Source organism: Suncus etruscus, chromosome 4 (genome assembly GCF_024139225.1).
Source record: "Suncus etruscus isolate mSunEtr1 chromosome 4, mSunEtr1.pri.cur, whole genome shotgun sequence".
Taxonomy (NCBI): domain Eukaryota; kingdom Metazoa; phylum Chordata; class Mammalia; order Eulipotyphla; family Soricidae; genus Suncus; species Suncus etruscus.
In genome coordinates, this window is record NC_064851.1 from 48,913,818 (window position 1) to 48,935,087 (window position 21,270).

At 40.6% G+C, this 21,270-nt stretch overlaps 1 protein-coding gene and 1 non-coding gene across 2 annotated transcripts in view; both read right to left on the reverse strand.

Moving 5' to 3' along the window:
- Nucleotides 1-21,270, reverse strand: part of AOPEP (aminopeptidase O (putative)) — a 363,790-nt gene that overhangs the window by 133,839 nt on the left and 208,681 nt on the right. The window contains exons 5-6 of the mRNA XM_049772315.1: nt 5,191-5,380; nt 3,344-3,450 (exon numbers count right to left, since the gene is read on the reverse strand). Coding sequence (XP_049628272.1) covers nt 3,344-3,450; nt 5,191-5,380 — 297 coding nt within the window. The remainder of the gene's footprint in view (nt 1-3,343; nt 3,451-5,190; nt 5,381-21,270) is intronic.
- Nucleotides 17,633-17,844, reverse strand: LOC126008198 (small nucleolar RNA U3). The gene has a single exon (XR_007495551.1). It is a non-coding gene; the product is annotated as a small nucleolar RNA U3 (small nucleolar RNA).

Sequence of the window (21,270 nt, forward strand, 5' to 3'; positions counted from 1 at the left end):
TTCCTTCCTTCGTTCGTTCCTTCCTTTCTCCCCCCCTTCCTCCCTCCTTCCTTCTTTTCCTTCCTTCCTTCTGCATGAGGCAATAGAGATACCATGAGGGAAATGTCACAGAAACAAATCAAGAGAAGAATATGCTTTTAGGAGGAGAAAATGTCACATGTAGCCAAGTGAGACTAAGATAAACAGAAAGACCATGTCCTGGAACAGACCAAGACTTCCAAGTTATTCTTGGTCAGAGATAGCCCAAAGGCATCTCTCTAAAATAATAGAGCCAATGAGCAAAATTGAAAGCACTGCAAGTTATAAAATCAATATATTAAATGTGTTGTATTTTCTCTACTGATAAACAATCAGAAATAAATTAAGAAAACAATCCCATTTATAACTCCATCAAAAATAATAAAATGCCAGTGAAGAGGTAAAAGAAGGTAAAAGACTTACTGTGAATCTGTAATACATCCAATTGAAGAAATAAAAGACACACAGAAATGAAACATCTTTCTTTGCTCATAAACTGGGATGACTAACATTTTTAAAATGTCCCTTTTCCCAATATAATCTACAGACTCAATGAATTATCATAAAAATTCCAGTGGCATTTTTCACAGGAATAGAACAATGCTATAATTTTTTATGGAACCAAAAATAAAATAAAAATGCCAAATAGCCAAAGCAAGCTTGAGGAAAGAACAAAGCTGGGGGCCGGATATGCCTTCATTTCAAACTATATTACAAAGTTAATCAAAAACAGTATGGTTACTGGCAAAAAAATATATAATGACTAAAACAGAATGGAGATCCCAGAAATAAACGATATACAAATAAACACATAAAATCAATTTTCAACAAAGAGAGCACAGGATACAGTAGGGAAAAGAATTGTTAATAAATGGTTTTAGGAAAACTGAACAGCCACTGGCAAAAGAAAGACATGGCAACAGTCTCTTTCTTGCTGCTGCATGGTTCTGGTCACTGTATTGCTGCTCCACGGTGCTGGGGCAAGACCAAACACACCATGGCTTCTGGTATTAGAGGTCACACCTGTGGCAACTAGGGAAACTCCCAAGTGAATTCTGTAGCAGACACAGAAGTTAACTTAAAATGGAGTAAGGATCATTACAAGAATGCTAAGCATAATTTATTTTCCTAGATAAAAACAGAGACAATAAGATCCTTGACTGAGGCAATCTGTTTTTCTCTGGTTTGATTCCAAAACCTAAAGGCAGTTAAAGAAAAGATGAACAAGGTGACACAAGGACCACAAGGGCAACATACAGGCAGGGCTTAGCCACCTAGAAAATTCAGGTATTAGAAGAGCTCAGTGGCCAAGCAGGGACAAATATTGGCCACAGAAGTCTCACCTAAGTACACGTTGGCTGTGACTGGAGACTAAGACAAGATAGCAGAAAATGCTTGTATAGTTGAGGAAGGCCCAGCTCAAGCTCAAAACACTGAGGTCTCACCCAAAAGTAAGAGGCCATGGCTGGAGACCAAGGACAACTGAAACAAGACACCAGGAAACTGATGGACACAATTTCAGTTGGACAATGAACAAAGCAATGCGGGGATGCAAACTGATTGCTATCTATGGAGACTGGCAGACATTATGGGATGGGTCTTACACTATACAGGGCAGTACCAGGCATGGAATGGGTAGTTGAATTGTCCATAAGTTAGAAGAGAACTAAGCACTGTGAGGAACTAGACCCATCTACTAAAACTGTGCAATAATCTCTAACTTTTTTTTTTTTTTTTTTTTGGTTTTTGGGCCACACCCGGTGGTGCTCAGGGGTAACTCCTGGCTGTCTGCTCAGAAATAGCTCCTGGCAGGCACGGGGGACCATATGGGACGCCAGGATTCGAACCAACCACCTTTGGTCCTGGATCGGCTGCTTGCAAGGCAAACACCGCTGTGCTAAATCTCCGGGCCCAATAATCTCTAACTTTTAATCTTCTGTGTTTTATGTGCAAATCTTCCATTCACTTCTCAAGAACTTCCTAGCACAGGAAAATCTATATTCTCTTGAGCAATTCCCTGAGCAGGGCCTGACCATGCCTGTTGAGCTCCTGCAAAAGCTGCTATCACAAGTGCCATAGATCTTGCAGCTGCCTCTCTTTGCTCTGTCCTGGAGATTAGCAGTCAGGCCCTTTCCTGTTTCCAGGGCTTGGGGAGAGGCATTTCTCTGCTGTTAGCAGAGGCCTCTTCCCAACCTCCTCATGCCTTGCCCCACTGTACTACAGACATCTGAGAGCAAAGGCCTATAACTACATGCCACTGGTCACCAGTAAGTGAATGACCAATAACCGACCAGCAATGGCACCTGGGAGGCACTGTCAGGTTCCAGCCCTGCCTCTCCTGTGCAAGAGAGGATCTAGACTAGACTCTTCAGATGTCACTGAGCTAGAGCTCCCCCTAGCACCAAGCCACTTCTTTATACTAGCCTGGATATTGTCTCCAATTTCAAGGGAGTCAGTGTGGAGTGTGGATGTCAGAAGACAACGGACATGGCTGGGAGAGAGCTCAGGGATGGAGCACATGCTCAACATACACAAGGCCCTATAAACACATCCACAGAACAGTGGAAGTGCATGGTCTTGCCTCAGAGGTAGACTGTGCCCAGCACTGCCATGTGGAATGAGGGGGTGACCCAGTGATATCTTCCCTCCAGTCTGACAAACAACACTGAACCAGGGAGGAGAGATAGGATCAAAGCTAAGTTGCTCTAGCAACAACAGTGCTCACTGGCACCCAGGCCTGCTCAAGACTTTACATACACACCTACTGGGAAGTAAGGGAAATGGAACAAAGCTGAGAAGACCTGAAATAAGAGGGAAAAGTGGAAAACCTTAGAACAAGTGCTGCAAGAACAAAAGTGGGGTCATGAGTCAGGCCTCTTGGAGTACCAGTGTGGTCTGGCTAGGGTCTTAGAAACAAAAGGCCCCATTGACACATCTGTTATCACTAACCATTTCAAAACCAACCATTTCTTAAATGAGGTTTTCTTTCAACTTTAAAGAGTTACTGTGTGCTAAGGTTCCAAATCCCAAATTCTTCTCAGGACACAGGCACATGATGAATAGATCTCCAAATGAACAAGAGGGCCCAGAAATTACTAGTAGGTCTCCAAATGGACAGGGAGGCCCAGAAATGGTTTGTACTGATTTAATTTCTGAGCAGAGACTGACCCTTATATCTTGGGAGAAATCACAGCTAAATCTGACCTGATCCAGGAAGGAAATGATCTAGAAAGCCGGTGAGGCTAGGGAGGGATGGGAAGAAAATTGAAGTGAGCACATGAGGAGGGATGGAAGGAAATGAGGGGAGGGGTGCTGGGCACTTTACCTGAGCACCTGCAGCTCCTCTGAGCAGTCCCGCACTTCATCCTGCAGACGCCGCCAGCGCAGGCTAGCTCTCAACTCCTGCTGCTCCTGGGCCTTGTCGGGAGGCAGCTGTAGGGCCACACAAACACTCAGACACAAGTACAAGGTATCACTCTGCCCTCCAGCTCCCCAGAAAGCAATGCTGGCTTTGTCCTGGAGGCTGGCATAAAGGGTGGGTGCCCATCAGAAAGTCAGAAGGCAGGAACTGAGCACCAGCCATCTCTTACGTTGTCTGGGAAATTTAGGGCCCAGAGCCCCTCCTCTACCATCCCACTTCCAACCCCATCTCTGGGCCATTTGACTGAGTCCATCTAGCCTCCTGGGGCTATTGTTGCATACAGGGAAGACTCCTCTAAACCCCTCCTATTCTCTCCAGGCCTCTGTTCTGTTCAAGTTGTGTCAAGTGGAGCCTGGTAATGCTGCATGATGATTCTCTTATAGACACTCAGTGGGAGCTCAAGGGCGGATGCCTCTCAGGGGCCACACCCTGCACCAATGGTCTGCACTAGCTACTCTCATGCTACATGCTCCTCAGTCCCTCTGCTGGACTGCTCAGGGAGGCAGAGAATACCCGTGGGAAGGAATCAGGACCCTCATGTGCACTGTACTAGTTACATGTATTGTACAGCAATTCAGCATGCCTTGCCCACCAACAGCTGAACTGCTAACTTTTTTTTTTTTTGCTTTTTTTTGGGGGGGGGCACTCCTTATGATGGCTCAGGGGTTACTCCTGGCTATGCATTCAGAAACTCCTCCTAGCTTGAGGGACCATATGCGATGCCAGGGGATTGAACCGTGGTCTGTCCTAGGTTAGCACATGCAAGGCAAATGCCCTCCCACTTGCGCCACTGCTCCAGCCCCTGAACTGTTGACTTTTGACTTAAATTTCTTCTCAGTATTAAAACATATCCACAGCTATATACACTCACAGCAGGCAGGAGACACTTTACCTGTATTTCACAACCTTTCTTTCCCATTTTGGATCCAATGTCTTGCCAGAAACATTTCCCTTAGACGTTCTAAAATATCCTCTCCCACTCTCTGCCTCATTTTCTTTTTTACTTCTGTTTTTGGATGGGGGGTCACACACAACAGGCTCAGGGTTATTACTCCTGGTTCTGTGGTCAGATATAACTTCTAGCAGTTCTCAGGGAACCACATGAAGTGTTAGGGAACAAAATGGAATGTCCACAAGCAAGGGCAAGTGCCTTCCTTGCCTACTGTACTAATTCTCCAGCCCATTTCTAATTTTAAATACTTTTTTAGTCACTCTCAGTGATGCTCAGGAGCATCTCCCAGCCAGTTATGCTCCTGGCAGTGATCAGAGTACCATGCAGTGCTGAGAATTGAACCCAGACTCAGTCCATTAAGGCCCCAATGAAGTCTTTAGTTGGCTTTTGTTTGTCTTAATGTCATACCCAGTGGTTATCAGGGATCACTCCTAGTGGGGCTTGGAGGAACATATATGGTGCCAGGGATCAAACTCAGGTATGTATCATGCAAGGCAAGTGCCTTACCCACGGAACCCACTCCAGTCCCTAAATGGCCTCATTTTTCACTAACATTCTTCTCAGACCATCACCTGAAGGCTGCCAAAGTATAGCTTGGTGTGAATTTTCTCTCCTGTCACCAGATTATAAATTCGCAGGGAGAATTCTCCCTAGCTCGTATAGCTTTATCCTGTAAACAGTAGCACCCAATGGGACTCGGCACCCAATGCATATAGGCTGGTGGAATGTGTGACTGAGGAGGGCTTGGCTAGGTGGTGATGGTGGGTGTGTGGGTTAAAGGCGTTCACCAAAAACCTACCTGCTGTACCCTGGCCCAGAACACGTCTTCCAGATGAGTGGCAAAACCCTCACTCAGCCACTCCTCGGTCCAGTCACGAGCCCCAATGGCCAGGCCAAACCAGGCATGGGCAATTTCATGGCAGAGGCGTGTCCCACACAGCTGGCTGGCTCCACTCAAGGTGCTCTGGGAGAGGAAGATGATGTGTGGGCTGTGAAGAAAGGGGGGGGGGGAGAACACAGGAGTAATGTCAGGGCTTGCCCTGAGTCTAGTGAGCCTGTCATTATCACGTACATGCCAGAGCATGACCACGGCAGGCAGCTTTAGAAATCAAGCAAATGGCCGTTTAGACTGCTGGCAGCTGCTCAGGATCCCTTCCTGCCAAGCAGTAGTCTCTGTCATCAAACCGCTATTAGGGTAATAAGTAACCTGCACTGAGGTTTTATGCTGAGAAAAATTACAAGGCCATGGAAGCATTTACTGGGCAATCTGGACTGTGAAAAAACAGGTGTGGCTATGTGAGCCCCGGCTGTCAGAGATCAAAGAAGGTCCTTCAGCCTAAATCTGAGCAGCTCACAAACAAATTGAGAATTATACAGAAGGCCATGGAAAGCCAAGAAGAATGGACCCAATTGCCTATTTCTGACTACACTGAAATGAAAAGTAACAAGTTAAACAGTGTCAGGGATGGGGGAAGCTTCCAGAAGAATGAGCTAAAGGCCAAGATTTTCCACAGTATCACCTTCCCGGAGATGTGCATTTACCAATACAACTAAAGTGGATCAGGTGGGGAAAGTAAGGACTTTAAACCACCCAGGTGTGCAAACAGCTCTAGGGGCTGGAACAACCAGAGGGATTTCTCTAATCTCATTTTCCATAACTTGTTTTAAAACCCCAAATACCTTGATTAGAAAGGCATAGGTGGGAGGAAGGGAGGCTATAAAGAGGAGCAGTTAAAAAATAATGCATCTCCTGGGAATCCACCTGGTTTTATTCAAGACATGATTACCAGTTTTCTTAATTTACTATGTAAAAAATACTCTTCTTCATCAATTGAAAAGAAATGATTGTGAACCCTTCTAAATCAAGAAAAGGTATATATCAGTTCCTTCAAATCCATTTGCTTGCCATCAGGTTTCCTCTGCACAAGCCAGACCATTTGTGGATATGTCTTCCCCCAGGACCACCAGGAGAGTAAGACCCACCCAGTCACCCCTTGCACAAACTCCTCCATTTAGCTCACAGCTCAGATGAAACCAGAGAGTAGTATGTGCCTAAACAGAAAATTTTCATATTGTGAGAACCAAAGTCCCCTGGGTCCAAGACTAAGATGACCCCAAACCCCAGTAAAGTAATTCTTGAGATAGGTCAAAAGTTTAGGTGTTTTCCAGAGACCTGAAAAGTACAGCCACAATCATAGGGCTGACAGCTGAAACCAACCCAAGGCTGCTGGAACAAAAGGCTGCTCTCGCTAAGGCATGCTGGCTTTTTCCTCCCAGCCTGGAAGGTGAGCCAGGCTATTTATAAGAATACCTGAATCTGTGAGAGCCCAAAGGGTGGAAAGCCTAAGTGTTGTGGTGGCATTTGGCTTGGTAGACCTTATGTGGTGGTGTCCAGGATTGAAACCACGTCAGCCATATGCAAGGCAAGTGCGGTTAACCTCTTTACTCTCTCTGTAGTCTTCCTGCCCAGTAGTGTTTATCATCACCACACCTCTGTCCCCAACCAACCTGAGTAGTTTGAGTCACTGTCACTACACCCTTTTTTCCAATTGCAAATACTTTGAAGACAACTTTCCTGGCCTTGGCAGTGTTCTGGCTAGGCCCAGGACAGACATCTTTAGCACTGCTGAAGACTCAGATAAAGTCTGGCAAGGTAGAAATTACAGAAATTGGGCCTGGAGAGATAGCACAGCGGTGTTTGCCTTGCAAGCAGCTGATCCAGGACCAAAGGTGGTTGGTTCGAATCCCGGTGTCCCATATGGTCCCCCGTGCCTGCCAGGAGCTATTTCTGAGCAGACAGCCAGGAGTAACCCCTGAGCAACGCCGGGTGTGGCCCAAAAACAAAAAGAAAGAAAGAAATCACAGAAATTAAGGCAACTGTCCTTCAAGAAGAAATCGTAAACATCTTCTGCCTGAGAAGGAAAAACATTTCTCTGAGATATGGCTCCATGACCAGTGCCTGGTTTGGCCATCTTCCTGAACAGCAATTTTCCAATTGAGGACCAGACTTCAAACACCCCTTGTTGTTCAGTTTGCTGCCCCCAAAGTTGAATCTTATTTTAGGGTCCTTTGGGGTCACATTTTCCTATGAAGAAAATGGTTCTTTTCTTAAAACAAAATTTAAAACATGCCATGAAAAGATCAAACCATTTTTCTTCAAGGATTTTCTTGGCTTTCAACCCTAAATAGCAGAATTTCTCATGGCAGGTAGGATTTGGATGCAGAAACTCCTATCATTAAAAAGTAAAGGCTTCATAGAAGTGAGGCATGGAGTGGACCACTAAGTCATCTCCACAGCCCATCAGAAGTTGTATTTTAAACTGCTTTTCAACAGGAAGAGAAGCAGAGCATAATGCTTTCAAACTCAAGAAGTAAATGCTGCATGCCAACATGATATACTTTATGCCCACCTTCCACACAGCACTGTTTAGAATGTTTTAGTCCTCTCCTGAACCCTTATTTCTAAATACTCCTGGGCCCCTCACACATCCTGAATTCTCAGTCTGGTTTGTGGTCCCAATCAGCCAACAGCCCATCAATCTTCCCTCTGACAAGGCCCATTTGAAAACAGGTTTTAGTTTTTTTTTCTCCCCTGAAAGGACCTCTGTTGCCTGCTTCTCATGATGCCAAACTGTTGATTCATCATCATAACAGTAGGTGGAAGAAATTGGTTCAAGGACATTGTCATTCTCAAAGAAGTTCTTCTTTTTGTAAATAAAACACAGAGTGAGTCGTTTTCTCTAATAAAGATACAGATGGAAAAATATTTTCAGCTCTCAAAAGGCACAAGTCCTCTTGAATTTTCTGTCACTACAAATGGCCAAGAGGGAGAGGGGCAGAGGCAAGTGGCCTTTCAGTGTATCCCTCAGCTCCTGAAGTTCCCAGTAAGACTGCAGCCCACAAAGGCCATGTCCTCCCTAACTGTGGGATGCCTTGCCACTCAGGATGGAAACTTTGATCGCTGGATTGGTCTCGTTCTCAAGTCTTTCCCAAACCTCACTCCACACCCTGGTTGTGTCTATTAATTTAAGCCAGGCCACCTCGCCCCTGCCACATCTTTGTACTTCCAGATGCCTTGGCAGCCACATGTCCAAGAACTAGAGTCTTCTACCATTGGCAAATGGCCAATGCCAAAGACTTCTGTAACTCTCAAAAGAGAAATCCAACTCGCAGGAAAAACTTATGGACATGCCAACCTCGCAGCTGATTGTACTGGACTCTTCAAAAGGCCCCTATGAACCACTGCCATTGCTATCTGACCTCAACAGCCCAGTACTACAGATGCTCAAATTGTGGACCATGTAGCTGCTTGTGCAGCCACGTGACACCCCATAATTTTAATTCTGATTTCCCAACAGTCATCAACAAAATATTAAGTAAATTATTCATACCTGCCAAAGGGCAGGCTTTGGGGAGGTTAGGAAACTGATGACCAGGTTGGAGGTAATTTTAAATTTGTGGTGGAATATTAAATGCCAGAAATAACTGTATTATGAACGACTCTATAAACCAGTGTCTAAAATTTAAAAACTTAATTAAAAAACAGAAAACAAAAAACAAAAACAAAAACCATATTTCTAGCAGAGGAGAAAGGAACGCCTTCATTACTTTCCAGAGCTGCTCCCATCCCTCTGGTGGAATCCAATTTGGAACAGAAATGGAGAATTTCATCAGATCTTAAGTAGAGCCTGGTGTGTGATTTATTTCTGCTTTGTCCAGGGAGACATGACCTAGGAGGCCCATTTTGCTGCCCAGGGAGACTAACAGCACTTATCGGCTCCAACTCCACGCTGCTGCCTCAGCAGGCTTGTGGGTGGGCCCAGGAGGGCAGGAAATTGCTTTTGGTAGAGACAAGAAAAGCCACAGCCCACCTCTCTCATTACTGAGCTGGCCCCAATTCTCCACAGGAGGAGTACAGCCACTTTTCATCCAGCTCCAGGGAGGTGTGTCCAGGAAACAGACATTATTTATCAAGCTTGCATTCTTATGGGTTCATGATTTTTCAACATCTCAACATTATGTGTAGAGTATAAAGTTCTATTACAGAGAGGAAGGAAAGGAAAGAACAAACACAGTCTCCTCATCCTCAAAAGTCAAACCGAGATTTCAAAGTGTCTGTCTCACCACCATCACATGCCAGCAACATTTGCTTGCAAGAATTACTTGCTCACTGAAGGTAAACAATAGAAGAGGACACTGGAGAAACCCAAAAGACAACAGACTCTTCCATGCAGTGTAATGATTACTTTCTTTACTTGCACCTCTCACACCCAGGGTAAGTGGGTTCCGCAGGACCCAAGGTTTGTGCTTATTGTTTCTCCTCTCTTTCCTCAATTTTCTATTTTGTTTTTGTTTTTTTTTTTTGGGGGGGGGGCACACCCAGTGACGCTCAGGGGTTACTCCTGGCTATGCGCTCAGAAATTGTTCCTTGCTTGGGAGACCATATGGGACACCAGGGGATCAAACCGTGGTCCGTCCTACGCTAGCACGTGCAAGGCAGATGCCTTACTGCTTGCGCCACTCCCCCTTGATTTTCTACTTTATTGTCTACTTACATAAAAGTGATACCATCCAGTGTTACTCCTCCTTTCCACTCACTTCCCTTAACCTGTTCCATCCAAGTTGTAGCAAACCCCAAGTTTTAATTTTTCCTTATTGCTGAGGAGTATTCCAGGTACCATAACTTCTTTATGAACTTTATCGTTATGTTGGGTTGATTCTAGATATTAGTTACTAGAAGTAGTGCAGCAATGAACACAGGTGTAGACATACTTTTAATAAAAATTTTTGTGCTCTTGAGATAGATGCCAAGAAATGGGATCACTGAAGTGAGCTCTATTGCTTAGTTGGTTGAAGTAAAAGAAAGTGAAATTACTGGGACTTCTGAAAGCTTCATCTTTAAATTTTTTTGAAATGTCTTCACACCCTTCTCTATAGAGCCAGGCTGCCTGGATGAATAAGCTGTCAGAACCACCAGAAATGAATGAGTTCTTGTCACCATATCCCTGCCAATGCTCATTGTTTCTTTTTGATATCAGCCAGTTTGATTTGTGTTTCCCTGATCATCAGTGATGGGGGGACATTTTTCCATGTGCCTATTACCCATCTTTATGTCTTTGAGGAAATGTATGTTCAGCTCCTCTCCATGCTTTTTTTTTTTTAATTCTTTTTTTTGGGGGGGGGGGTTGGGCCACACTCGTTTGACTTTCAGGGGTTGCTCCTGGCTATGCGTTCAGAAATCGCCCCTGACTTGGGTGGACCATATGGGATGCTGGGGGATCGAACCGCGGTCCGTCCTACGCTAGCGCTTGCAAGGCAGACACCTTACCTCTAGCGCCACCTTCCCGGCTCCTGCTTTTGTTTTAAATGGGAATGCTTTTATTTTTTAGTTGAGGTCTTTACATATTATGAATATTAGCTCTTTGTCAACTATGTGGTGTATGGAAAATTTCTCCCATTTCATATAGTATCTTGCTTCCCCACCACCCACAACTGAGGGGAGTTCCTTAATCTACATATTATATCCACCACAATTATTATTTTACTGTCTAAAGATTTATTCAACTGAAAATGGAGTTCCTTTATTCCATTTATAGTTTAATTACAAAAATCAATTCTAGTTTTTTATTGTATTTTGGGGTTGCATTTAGACTTAATCTTGGCTTTGCTCTCAGGGATAACTCCTGATGGGACTTAGGGGACCATACAGAGCTTGCTTCTGGAAACCAAACCCAAGTCAGCTGCATACAAGACAAACATCCTACCTCCTACACTATTGCTCTGCCCCCAAACATTAATTTTTGTTACATTTTAGATAATATAATTACAGTAGAATTGACATTTATGATACTGGTATAGTTATTGCATACTACCACTACAAAATGCTCACTGCCTCCACCACTTCTTCTAGTCTACATCTTCATTTTATCCCCTGCAAAACTACTTGATAATCTGAGTTTTGTAACAAAGCCAGAAGATTATAGTAGGGTAATTTTAAAATTGAAGTCTAGTAGAGGATGGAATATTCTTTTGGCACATGAAGTAGAAACTAGTTCTAATAAGTTGATGCAAACTTATAATATCTGACCCACATGAAAATCTAGGCTTAAGAGAAAAGGCTGCTAATTGGTCTATTTTTTTCTTTAAACATTCTGAATAGTAGGGTACTGGGAGACAAATCTAGTGGTAGAAGACATATCTAGTATATATGAGGCATCAAGATTGATCTCCCCACTGCAACCACTCTACTACCCCCACTACTCATAATGAGCCATACTCTGGTGCCAGGTCTGAGCACTGAACTAACCAAGCCTCCAGCTAGTAGCCCTGCCTTCATTCTACTTTCATTGCAGAGTGTGGCTTTATAAAATTTTTTATTAGCAAATAGGCATAAAATATCTACTCACTAATTTACATGAATTCTCTGTGAAACTGTCAATATGACTATGGCAGAGGGTAATGCAGAAAATCCATGACCACATTCCAGATACCTGTACTAAAAACTTATCTTCATATTGATTGAGTGAGTGCTAAGTGCCAAAAATTAATTCACAAAGTCTTCACTGAAGCCTTTACTTACTCATCTACCCAGGGACAATGAGTCTAAATCTATGACTTCTGGGCTCACCCATATGGGGCAACTCAAGTCTAGTGAGACAATGACATTGTTTCTCCAGGAGGTATCTTTGGAAAAACCAAGGGAACTACCAAATAAGGCCACATGTTTCCAGACCTATGATCAGAACCAGATCTTCAGTCAGAACTGGACAGTGATACCATGTCTGCAGCCAGAATTGGACTGTGGTACCAGGTCTTGAATCCATCCTCTGCTGGTGAGGAAGAGGGAAAAAAGAAAAAGAAGAAAAGCGGAGGAAGTCCCATTGCTGTTGCACCCAAAGAGCTCATGAGCCAAACCCTAACAATCGTTTTTTCCAAAACCCTGCCCTCAGTAAGAAGTCCCTGGTGACCAATGCAAGTGGATGCATAATGCCCCTCCCAGAGAACATTGCTCCCCATGGTGACTGTCTCCAACTATATTCCATACAGTTAACTCCATACCTTCCTATCTTTTGGAGAAATTTTAGATTCAGAACAAAATTGAGCAGAAGTTAGTGATCTGTCAAATGCCAACCCCAAGTTCTCACATGTACTGTCAATGTCTCCCATCAGAGAGGTCCAAGCAATACTCTGACAAGTTGTATCACCCACAGAGTACAGAGGTTACACTTGGATTTGTTCCTGGAGTGGTGTGTTCTCTGGGTGTGGACAAATGTGTAGGTATCATGTATATGTGCATGTATTATTATATATCTACCATACAGAGCAATTTCAATGGAGGCCAAAGAGATAGCACAGGGTAGAGGAGAGTGCTTTTTCACATTCAGAACTCTGGTTTGATCAATTATACCACATAGTCCCCATGAGTACCACCAAATAGAGCACTGGAGGCCCCTGAGTTCTGTGGGACCCAAGAACAACCACCTCCTGTGTCTTAGCATTGAACTATTGGGCCAGGTTGGCAAGTCTGATGGGATGGCCTTTAAGATTGGGAGGCCCTCTAAAAATAACAAAGCTATACTCATTAAAACAGCATGGTATTGGAATAAAGACAGACCCTCAGATCAGTAGAATAAATTTGAGTATTCAAAGAATGTTCCCCAGACATACAATCAACTAATATTTGATAAAGGGGTAAAAAATGCAAAATGAAGCAAGGAAAGCCTCTTTGACAAGTGGTGTTGGCACAACTGGTCAACCTCTTGCAAAAATGTGAATTCAAACCTTCATCTAACGCCATGCACAAATGTCAAATCCAAATGGATTAAAGACCTTGGTATCAGACCCAAAACCATAAGATAAATAGAACAGCATGTAGGTAAAACACTCCATGACACTGAGACTAAAGGCATCTTCAAGGAGGAAATAGCACTCTCCAAACAAGTGGAAGCAGAGGTAAAAAAATATGGGACTATATTAAGCTGAGAAACTTCTGCACCTCAAAGAAAATAGTAAGTAGGATATAAAATCCATTCACAGAATGGGAGAAACTATTCACCCAATACCTATCAAATAAGGAGCTAATATCAAAAATATACAAGGTACTGACAGAACTTAACATGAAAAAAACATCTAACCCCATCAAAAATGGGGAGAATAAATGAACAGATACTTCCTCAAAGAAGAAATACAAATAGCCAAAAGACACATGAAAAAATGCTCCACATCACTAATTATCAGTCAGTTGAGTGCAAGACAAGTGCTTTTACCCCTGCACTATCTGTCTGGCACAAAGCTGCAGTTTCATTAATGTGTCATTATTATTGCTACTTACAACCACCACCACCACCACCATCAAGATACTTGACTTTCTGTCACCTCTAAAGTTCTTCTTGTGCTATCCATCAAAGCTAACTGTATCTTCCTTTCCCCAATTCTGAATGTTTGTGATCACAAATTTATCACCTTTTTCATAATTGACACATATATAGATTTTTTTGGTTTTGAGCCCACACCCATTTGACGCTCAGAGGTTACTCCTGGCTATGTGCTCAGAAATCGCCCTGACTTGGGGGGACCATATGGGATGCTGGGGGATCAAACCGCGGTCCATTCCTTGGCTAGCGCTTGCAAGGCAGACACCTTACCTCTAGCGCCACCTTCCCGGCCCCGATATTTTTAATGTTATTAAGTTGTTAAGTGTTAACAATGTAAATATTAAGTTGTATTGTACATTTTATATTATTTTTAAATTCAAACTTATTTCTCTTTATTCCTTTGTTCTTTCTGATTGTTATTCCTGTTGGTTTGGGTGTTTCTGGTTTTTTTTTTTTTTTTTGCCTTCTAATTTAATTTTGTATGCTCTGAGTTTGTTTTTTTAGTTTTCTCAGTCCTGGCTTCTTAAACTATGAGTCATGACCCATATGGATGCTACAACTTTAAAACATTCTTTCTAAAATAAATTATTTTGTGATTTATTATCAGTAGATTTTTGCTTTGTGTACCTATTTTATAAATCCAGGATCATGTAAAACTTTTTAGGCAGCTAAAACGTTCTCTGGTGGAAGAAGTTAATTATCCCTGATCTTAGTGACATTTATAGATGCCGCTATTGGCATTTTACTCCTTTAACTTAAGTACAGAAACATATACTTAAGTTCCTTTGCTTGCCCCCACTTAATAATATATTATGTCTTATATAAAAGTTGAGTAGCACATCAGATAGTTTCTTTGTTTCAATCATAAATTAAGATTAAGAATTCATGAGATGAAGGGCATATCTTTTTTTTCTTACTTAATTTTGGGGTTTTGTTTGTTTTGGGCTAACATAGTAGTGCTCAGGGCTTACTCCTGGCTCTGTGTTCAGGATGCTCAGGGCTTACTCCTGGCTCTGTGCTCAGGATCATCTCTCACAAGCTCAGGGGACCAAATGGGATGCCAAGAATCAAACCCATGTGCCAAATGCAAGGCAAGTTCTCTACCCTCTGTGGTATCTCTGATCCTTAAATTAATCATTATATTGAGGTAGCCTGGTTTACAGTAGTATTCGTATAGGCTATACATTTGCAATGTTACTGTACCACACCCATTTCCAAAATACTAATATTCTTCAAACACTGTGTCTAAATTTTTTTATGTGCCACCTTTCCTACCTCTCTTCCCATGTCCTTCCCTTCCCTGTGCTACTTCATAGCATCAGTTCTGTTATTAGAATGTAAATTTAGATTTTATTGTACATTGTCTATTCCTTAGCTTTGTTTCTTTATATACCACTCATGAGTTAGTTCATTCTGTACTTTTCTTTCTCCTTCCTAGCACGACACTTTCTAATGTTGTTATAGAAAAGTATGAGTTGCTTTTATAGCTAAGTGGTATTCCATTGTTTATGTATACAACAAATACTTTTGTTTTGGAGGGAATGAGAAAAGAACATCCAGTGTTGCTCAGGGTTGTGAGTTTATAGACTTAGATCCTCAAGGCCTTTAATATGTTTTAAATTAACTTTTGTGTGGTATGAGATATGGGTCATTTTCCTTTTTTGCATGTTATTAACTGATTTTCCTAGCATCATTTGTTCATGAAAATCTGCTTTTTCTACTTTATGCTTTTGTTGTTTTAAATCAACTGTGTATAAACAGAAATATAGACTAATAGTAAATCATATTTATATGATATAAACAGAGACTAAGAGTAAATACATATATAGTATGTATGCAACATATATATACATACATATGTACATATTTCTGGACTCTAAATTCTATTTCTTAGTCTAAGAGCTGTCTTTTATTTCAGTACCACACTATTTTATCATAGCTCTACAGAATAGTTTAAAGTAATGGACTTCAATGTTGTTCATCATTTTTTAAAAGATTGCTTTGGCTATTTAAGGATTTTATGATTGCATACAATTTTCATTTTTATTGGCTTTTTGTCCTTGCCATTGGAAATCTGAGATAGCATTAATCTGTATAATATTCTGTATAATATAATAATCTGTATAATATTCTGGGTAGAATGGTCATTTTAGAGGTGTTAATTTTTTTGTTGTTGTTCTATTTATGGGCCACACCCATTAACATTCAGGGTTTACTTCTAGCTATGCAACTCAGGATCTTTACTGGTAAAGGTTGGAGACCATATAGGGTGACAGGGATCAAACCAGGGCTGAACACATGCAAGGCAACTATACACCTTTTCTTTCTTTCTTTTGTTTTTTTTTTTGTTTTTTTTTGTTTTATTTTGTTTTTGGGCCACACCCAGCTGTGCTCAGGGGTTACTCCTGGCCATCTGCTCAGAAATTGCTCCTGGCAGGCACGGGGGACCATATGGGGCACCGGGATTCGAACCAACCATTTTAGGTCCTGGATCGGCTGTTTGCAAGGCAAACACCACTGTGCTATCTCTCTGGCCAACTATACCACCTTTTCAACTGGCATTAATTCTTTAAACTCATAAGTGTGTAATATTTTGCCATTTCTTGTGTCTTCTATTTATTTTAATTGTGACTTACAGTTTTTTATGTACATACAAGTTCTTTACCTATTTGGTTGACTTGATTTCTCTTGAACTTTTTTTTGGACACAATGGTATTTGAAAAAAATTTTATTCTCTTCTATGTAATTATCTGCATGTAAGAATGCTACAGATATTTATGTTTTAGTTTTATAGCTCATTGTTTCTCTGTACATATTTATTGCTTCTGAAGGTATTTTTTTGTACAATCGTTAGGTTTATTTCTCAGTGCAATATGTCATCCATATCTTTAAGTAGCTTAAATTTTTTTTCCAATTTGAATCCCTTTTTCTTTCATGCCTAGGTAATCCTATGCAATTTGTATACAATTGTATATATTACAGTTATGTATTACAAATTGTAATCTATACACCTAGGTGTAGCTAGGTAATCCAATACTTTATTGAAAAATAGTGGTGATAATGTACTTATTTTTCTTGCTTGATCTTAGAGGAAAGACTTTCATTTTTGCCATTAACTAAATCATTAATAATACTTTTGTTATACATGTCTTTTACTATATGAAGCTGGTTTCTTCTATCCTCATTTTGGCCTTTCCTCTTATGGATGTGGTATATCACATTAGTGGACCCATGTATAGAATCCTTATACTTATTGAAAAAATTTCATTTCATCACTGTTTATATGCATTTTTGTTCATTGGACACAAATTCATTGGCCTGTAATTTTCTTTTTTTTTTTTAAATATTCTTGGTACTAGGATATTGTTGGCTTCATAGAAAATGTTAGGAAAATTTATTATATCTTCAGCCATTTGAAAGAACATGAGAGATATATGTAATAAATTCATTTTGAGGTTTATAATAACTCATTAATGAATCCTTCTTGACCTAAGCTTTTGCCTTGAATACTTTTTAAATTTCCATAGTAGCTTTTGATGAGTTCAGGTGTAGTTCTGGGTGATTGTATGATACTAAAAATCCACTTGTTTCTTGTAAGTTCTCTAATTTAGTGGTATAAAGTTGTTTGTAGTAATCTTAAATGATTTTTCTATATTTCTCTGCTACTTACTCTAAAGTTTCCCTGTCATTTCTGATTCAATTTATTAAAGTTTTCTTTCTTTTATTCTACAGAGTCTTGCTAAGAAATTGTTGATCCTTTTTCTCTTTCTAAAAAAAAAACAACCAAGATTTGTTTAACTGATTTGATTTTTGTGCCTTTTAATTTTCTATACAATTTATTTCTGCTCTAGTATTTTTTTTTTTTTTACCACTCAGACTGCAACCTCCCTCTACCCCTTCCAAAGGAAGGGAAGAACAATCATCAATGGCCAAAGGCAGTCGCAGAAGTGACACCTAAAGCTGGCTTCTCGCTCAGGAGAGGACGCTCTGGTTCCTCCTCATGGTTTTGTGTGCTCTACACGATCAGAGAAACTTTTCTAGTTACATACTATAGAAATGATCCCTGAAAGTATAGTCTTTCTAGTATTTTTATGACCTTTTTTCTTATTTGGGGCCTCATTTGTTGTTCTTTTCCTAGTTTAATAAGATGTGAGTTTGAGTTATTTATTTGAACCCCCAACTTTTTTCCAAAGTTGCTATGACTTTTCATCAATACTGCTGTTGTTATGTTCCTTGTGTTTTGATAGCTTATGTTTTTTTTTTCCTTTCTCTCATATTTTTTCACTTATTTTTACTTTTACCCAACTGTTAGTAATACATCTTTGAGTTTCCAAATGTTTGGGGTAATTCTGTTGTGGTGGTTTTGAGGCAGCATCTCCCAAGCTGTGCATAGGAGGCTTTGGCCCTCTCGTCATGACTCTTGGTCAGCTGGAATGATTGCTGCTACATCATGATGTAGCTACATCTATATGGAAATGGTGGACTGGGGGCTTGGGGGAGAAAAAGTACAGTGGTTAAGGCACTTGTTTTTTATGTGGCCACCATGGGTTTGAACCCAGCACCCCATATGATCTCCCTGAGCCCGCAAAGAGTAATTTCTCTACACAGAGCTAGACAACAGTAAGCACTGAACAATTCAGAGTGTGGCCCAAAATTTAAAAAAAATTATTTTAAACTGACGATATGATACTACTTGGGTACAACAGTACTAAATAAACAATACCTGTAGAATAAAGAGATTTATCAGAGTTTTCCCTGGAAAAATACCAGACTAAGTTAGTTATATAGATGTATTTGCTCAAAATTTCTGTGAACAAGTAAGCAAATATTTCTGTAGAAATGAAGAATTTCAAATATATTTATGAAGCCAAAAAATACAAATACCTGGGGCCGGGCGGTGGCGCTGGAGGTAAGGTGCCTGCCTTGCCTGCGCTAGCCTAGGACGGACCGCGGTTCGATCCCCCGGCGTCCCATATGGTCCCCCAAGAAGCCAGGAGCAACTTCTGAGCGCATAGCCAGGAGTAACCCCTGAGCGTCACAGGGTGTGGCCCCCCAAAAAAAAATACAAATACCACAACTTACTAACATATGAGCCATTCTTATTTGTGAATATTAATGTAAAAGTCATACATAAATAAAAATAATTCAGGAAAATATAATATAACTAAAACAATAAGCCAAAACCAGGTAAGTTTTATATGAGAAGATAAAATGGTTCCATCTTAAGAAATGTATTAGTGTACATATGTGGGTAGCAGCAGCTTGGAGCCAAAGAGACAAAACATTAATCAAGCCCCATTCCTTGCACATAGCAGACCCGGGTGACATCCTGGCATTTTATATATACTTCTGAGCACCATCGGGTGATCCCTGAGTAAAGATCTAGGAATAAACTTTGAGCATAGCCAGGTGTGCACCCGCCCCCCGCAAGATGTCTGAAGTCAGTTGTAAAAAAAAACAAGCAAACTATTCCGCAAAATTCCTAATCAATTCTCATAGAGAAAAAAATGACACAAATTGTCAAATTATCACTAAAAGACTTGACTGCCATTTGCTGCCACTTCTTTCTCAATTCCGTCGTTTTTCTGGAATCATTCTCAATTCAGTTAGTTTTGTTTTTGGTTATCCAAAATAGTGCTCTTTGCTACATCTGCAGTTGAGTTGCACATAGCACAACTAAATTACTTTGCTCAAAAGTAGAGAAGGTGAAACCAAAGGATCTGGAGTGCTGATAGTACAGACAAGCTGTTCTTACATCAAAAATGTGCATAGCACCAGAAATCCTTAGAGCTTCCCTAAAAATGATTGTGACCATTTTAGACACAGGAAACTGAGACCAAGAAAAGGAAGGGACTTAGCTTGAAGTCACACAATTATCATATACTTGAAACTGAATTTGAAGCCTGGTCAGACTCTTGACACACTGTGTGTCATTTTTACACTGGATTTAAAGAATGACATGTTAACCAGAAGTTCCATTCTTCTACTGCACATGACCCCAGTTTAAAATAGTCTGCCAGAGCCAGGGCCATAGTACAGGGAATAGGATGCTTTCCTTGTACATGGCAAACCCAGGTTCAATCCCAGTATCCCACATGGTCCCTGAGCACTGCCAGGGTAGTGAGTACAGAGCCAGGAATAACTCTGGAGCACAGCTGGTGTAGCCCCAAAACAAACAGAAAAAAAAAAAGTCTGTCATTCTCTTTTATGACTGACCCAGCTTCAAACCCAGGCATCCTATATGATCCCATATGGGGTAATTCCTGAGTGCAGAGCCAGGATTAAGGCCCAACATTGTTGGATATGGTTCCCATGCCTCCCCAAAAGTATGTTTTATAAAATTTTTTTAAATTCCATAATGTAGACTGTATCCTTCTTAGTTCAAATATTGTTTACATTATGGTTAAAATGGGGAAGATTCTCTTGTTATATACTTTATGCCTTTAAGAATTTCATTTTTTTTCTAACTAGCATTGTTGTACTAAGTGAATTCTAAGGATTCTCTAAGACTTTATTTCTTTTGTTCTTTTTTTTCAAAATCTCTTTTCTGGTCTCCTGAAAATATACATTTTTGTTATACATTCTGTGTAGAAATAAAATTTCTAGTAATATGGGAGATGAATGTGTTAGAGTCGCAGCACATATTTCAGCTGCACTATTAGCATTTTAGTTAATGGGAGTTTATTGTTCCAGTTTTAGTCATTATAATATACTCCTGCTTAATATTGCATGATCCATGAGTTACTATAAACTTGGTTCAACTTGGAGTGCTGATAGAACATGAAATGAAGCATCTTGTTTGAATGTTGCATTTGTTTTGCATTTAACAAATTAGTGTGTTGACATTTGTCACTGATGGATTTCATTATTTACTGAAAGGGTTTTTAGGGGATTTGACAGCATGAATGGTTTGTCCTGCAGACTTTTGAGAATTGATAAAAACATCTTTGTTCTTTGTACAAAAGCACAACAGATAGCTAATTGATGGGTACATAAAAAGGATGGCTTGTGTAGCTGCAACATAAAATAAAATTGTAGAAAAAGCTTTGAGTTGCTATTTAGGCATTTATGTCATTTCTTCCTCTCATTTATTTTTATCTAACTAAAGATGGTGCTTCTAAAGAGCAATTAATGATTATTTTTTAGTAAATTTGAAATATGTCTTTCATTTTTAAATTTTAATTTTGGCAGGTGGGCTTACATCCAGCAGTGTTCAAGGACTACTTCTGGTTTTGCACTCAGGAGATTATTTTAATAGTCCTCATGGGGCCATGTGTAGTTAATGGTTTTGAAACTAATCTGCTGCATGCAAGGCAAGCGTTGTAACCCCTTTACTATTGCACCTATCTCAGTAATGCTTTTATATACTCCCTTTGCATATTGTAGATACTTTCATAATGTAAAAGTTGTCATTGTAGAGATTGCATTAGAAAGTTGCTTAAACTCTCTACATTGAGGCAGGTAGATAATACAGGGATTAAAGTGCATTCCTTATAGTTCACCAA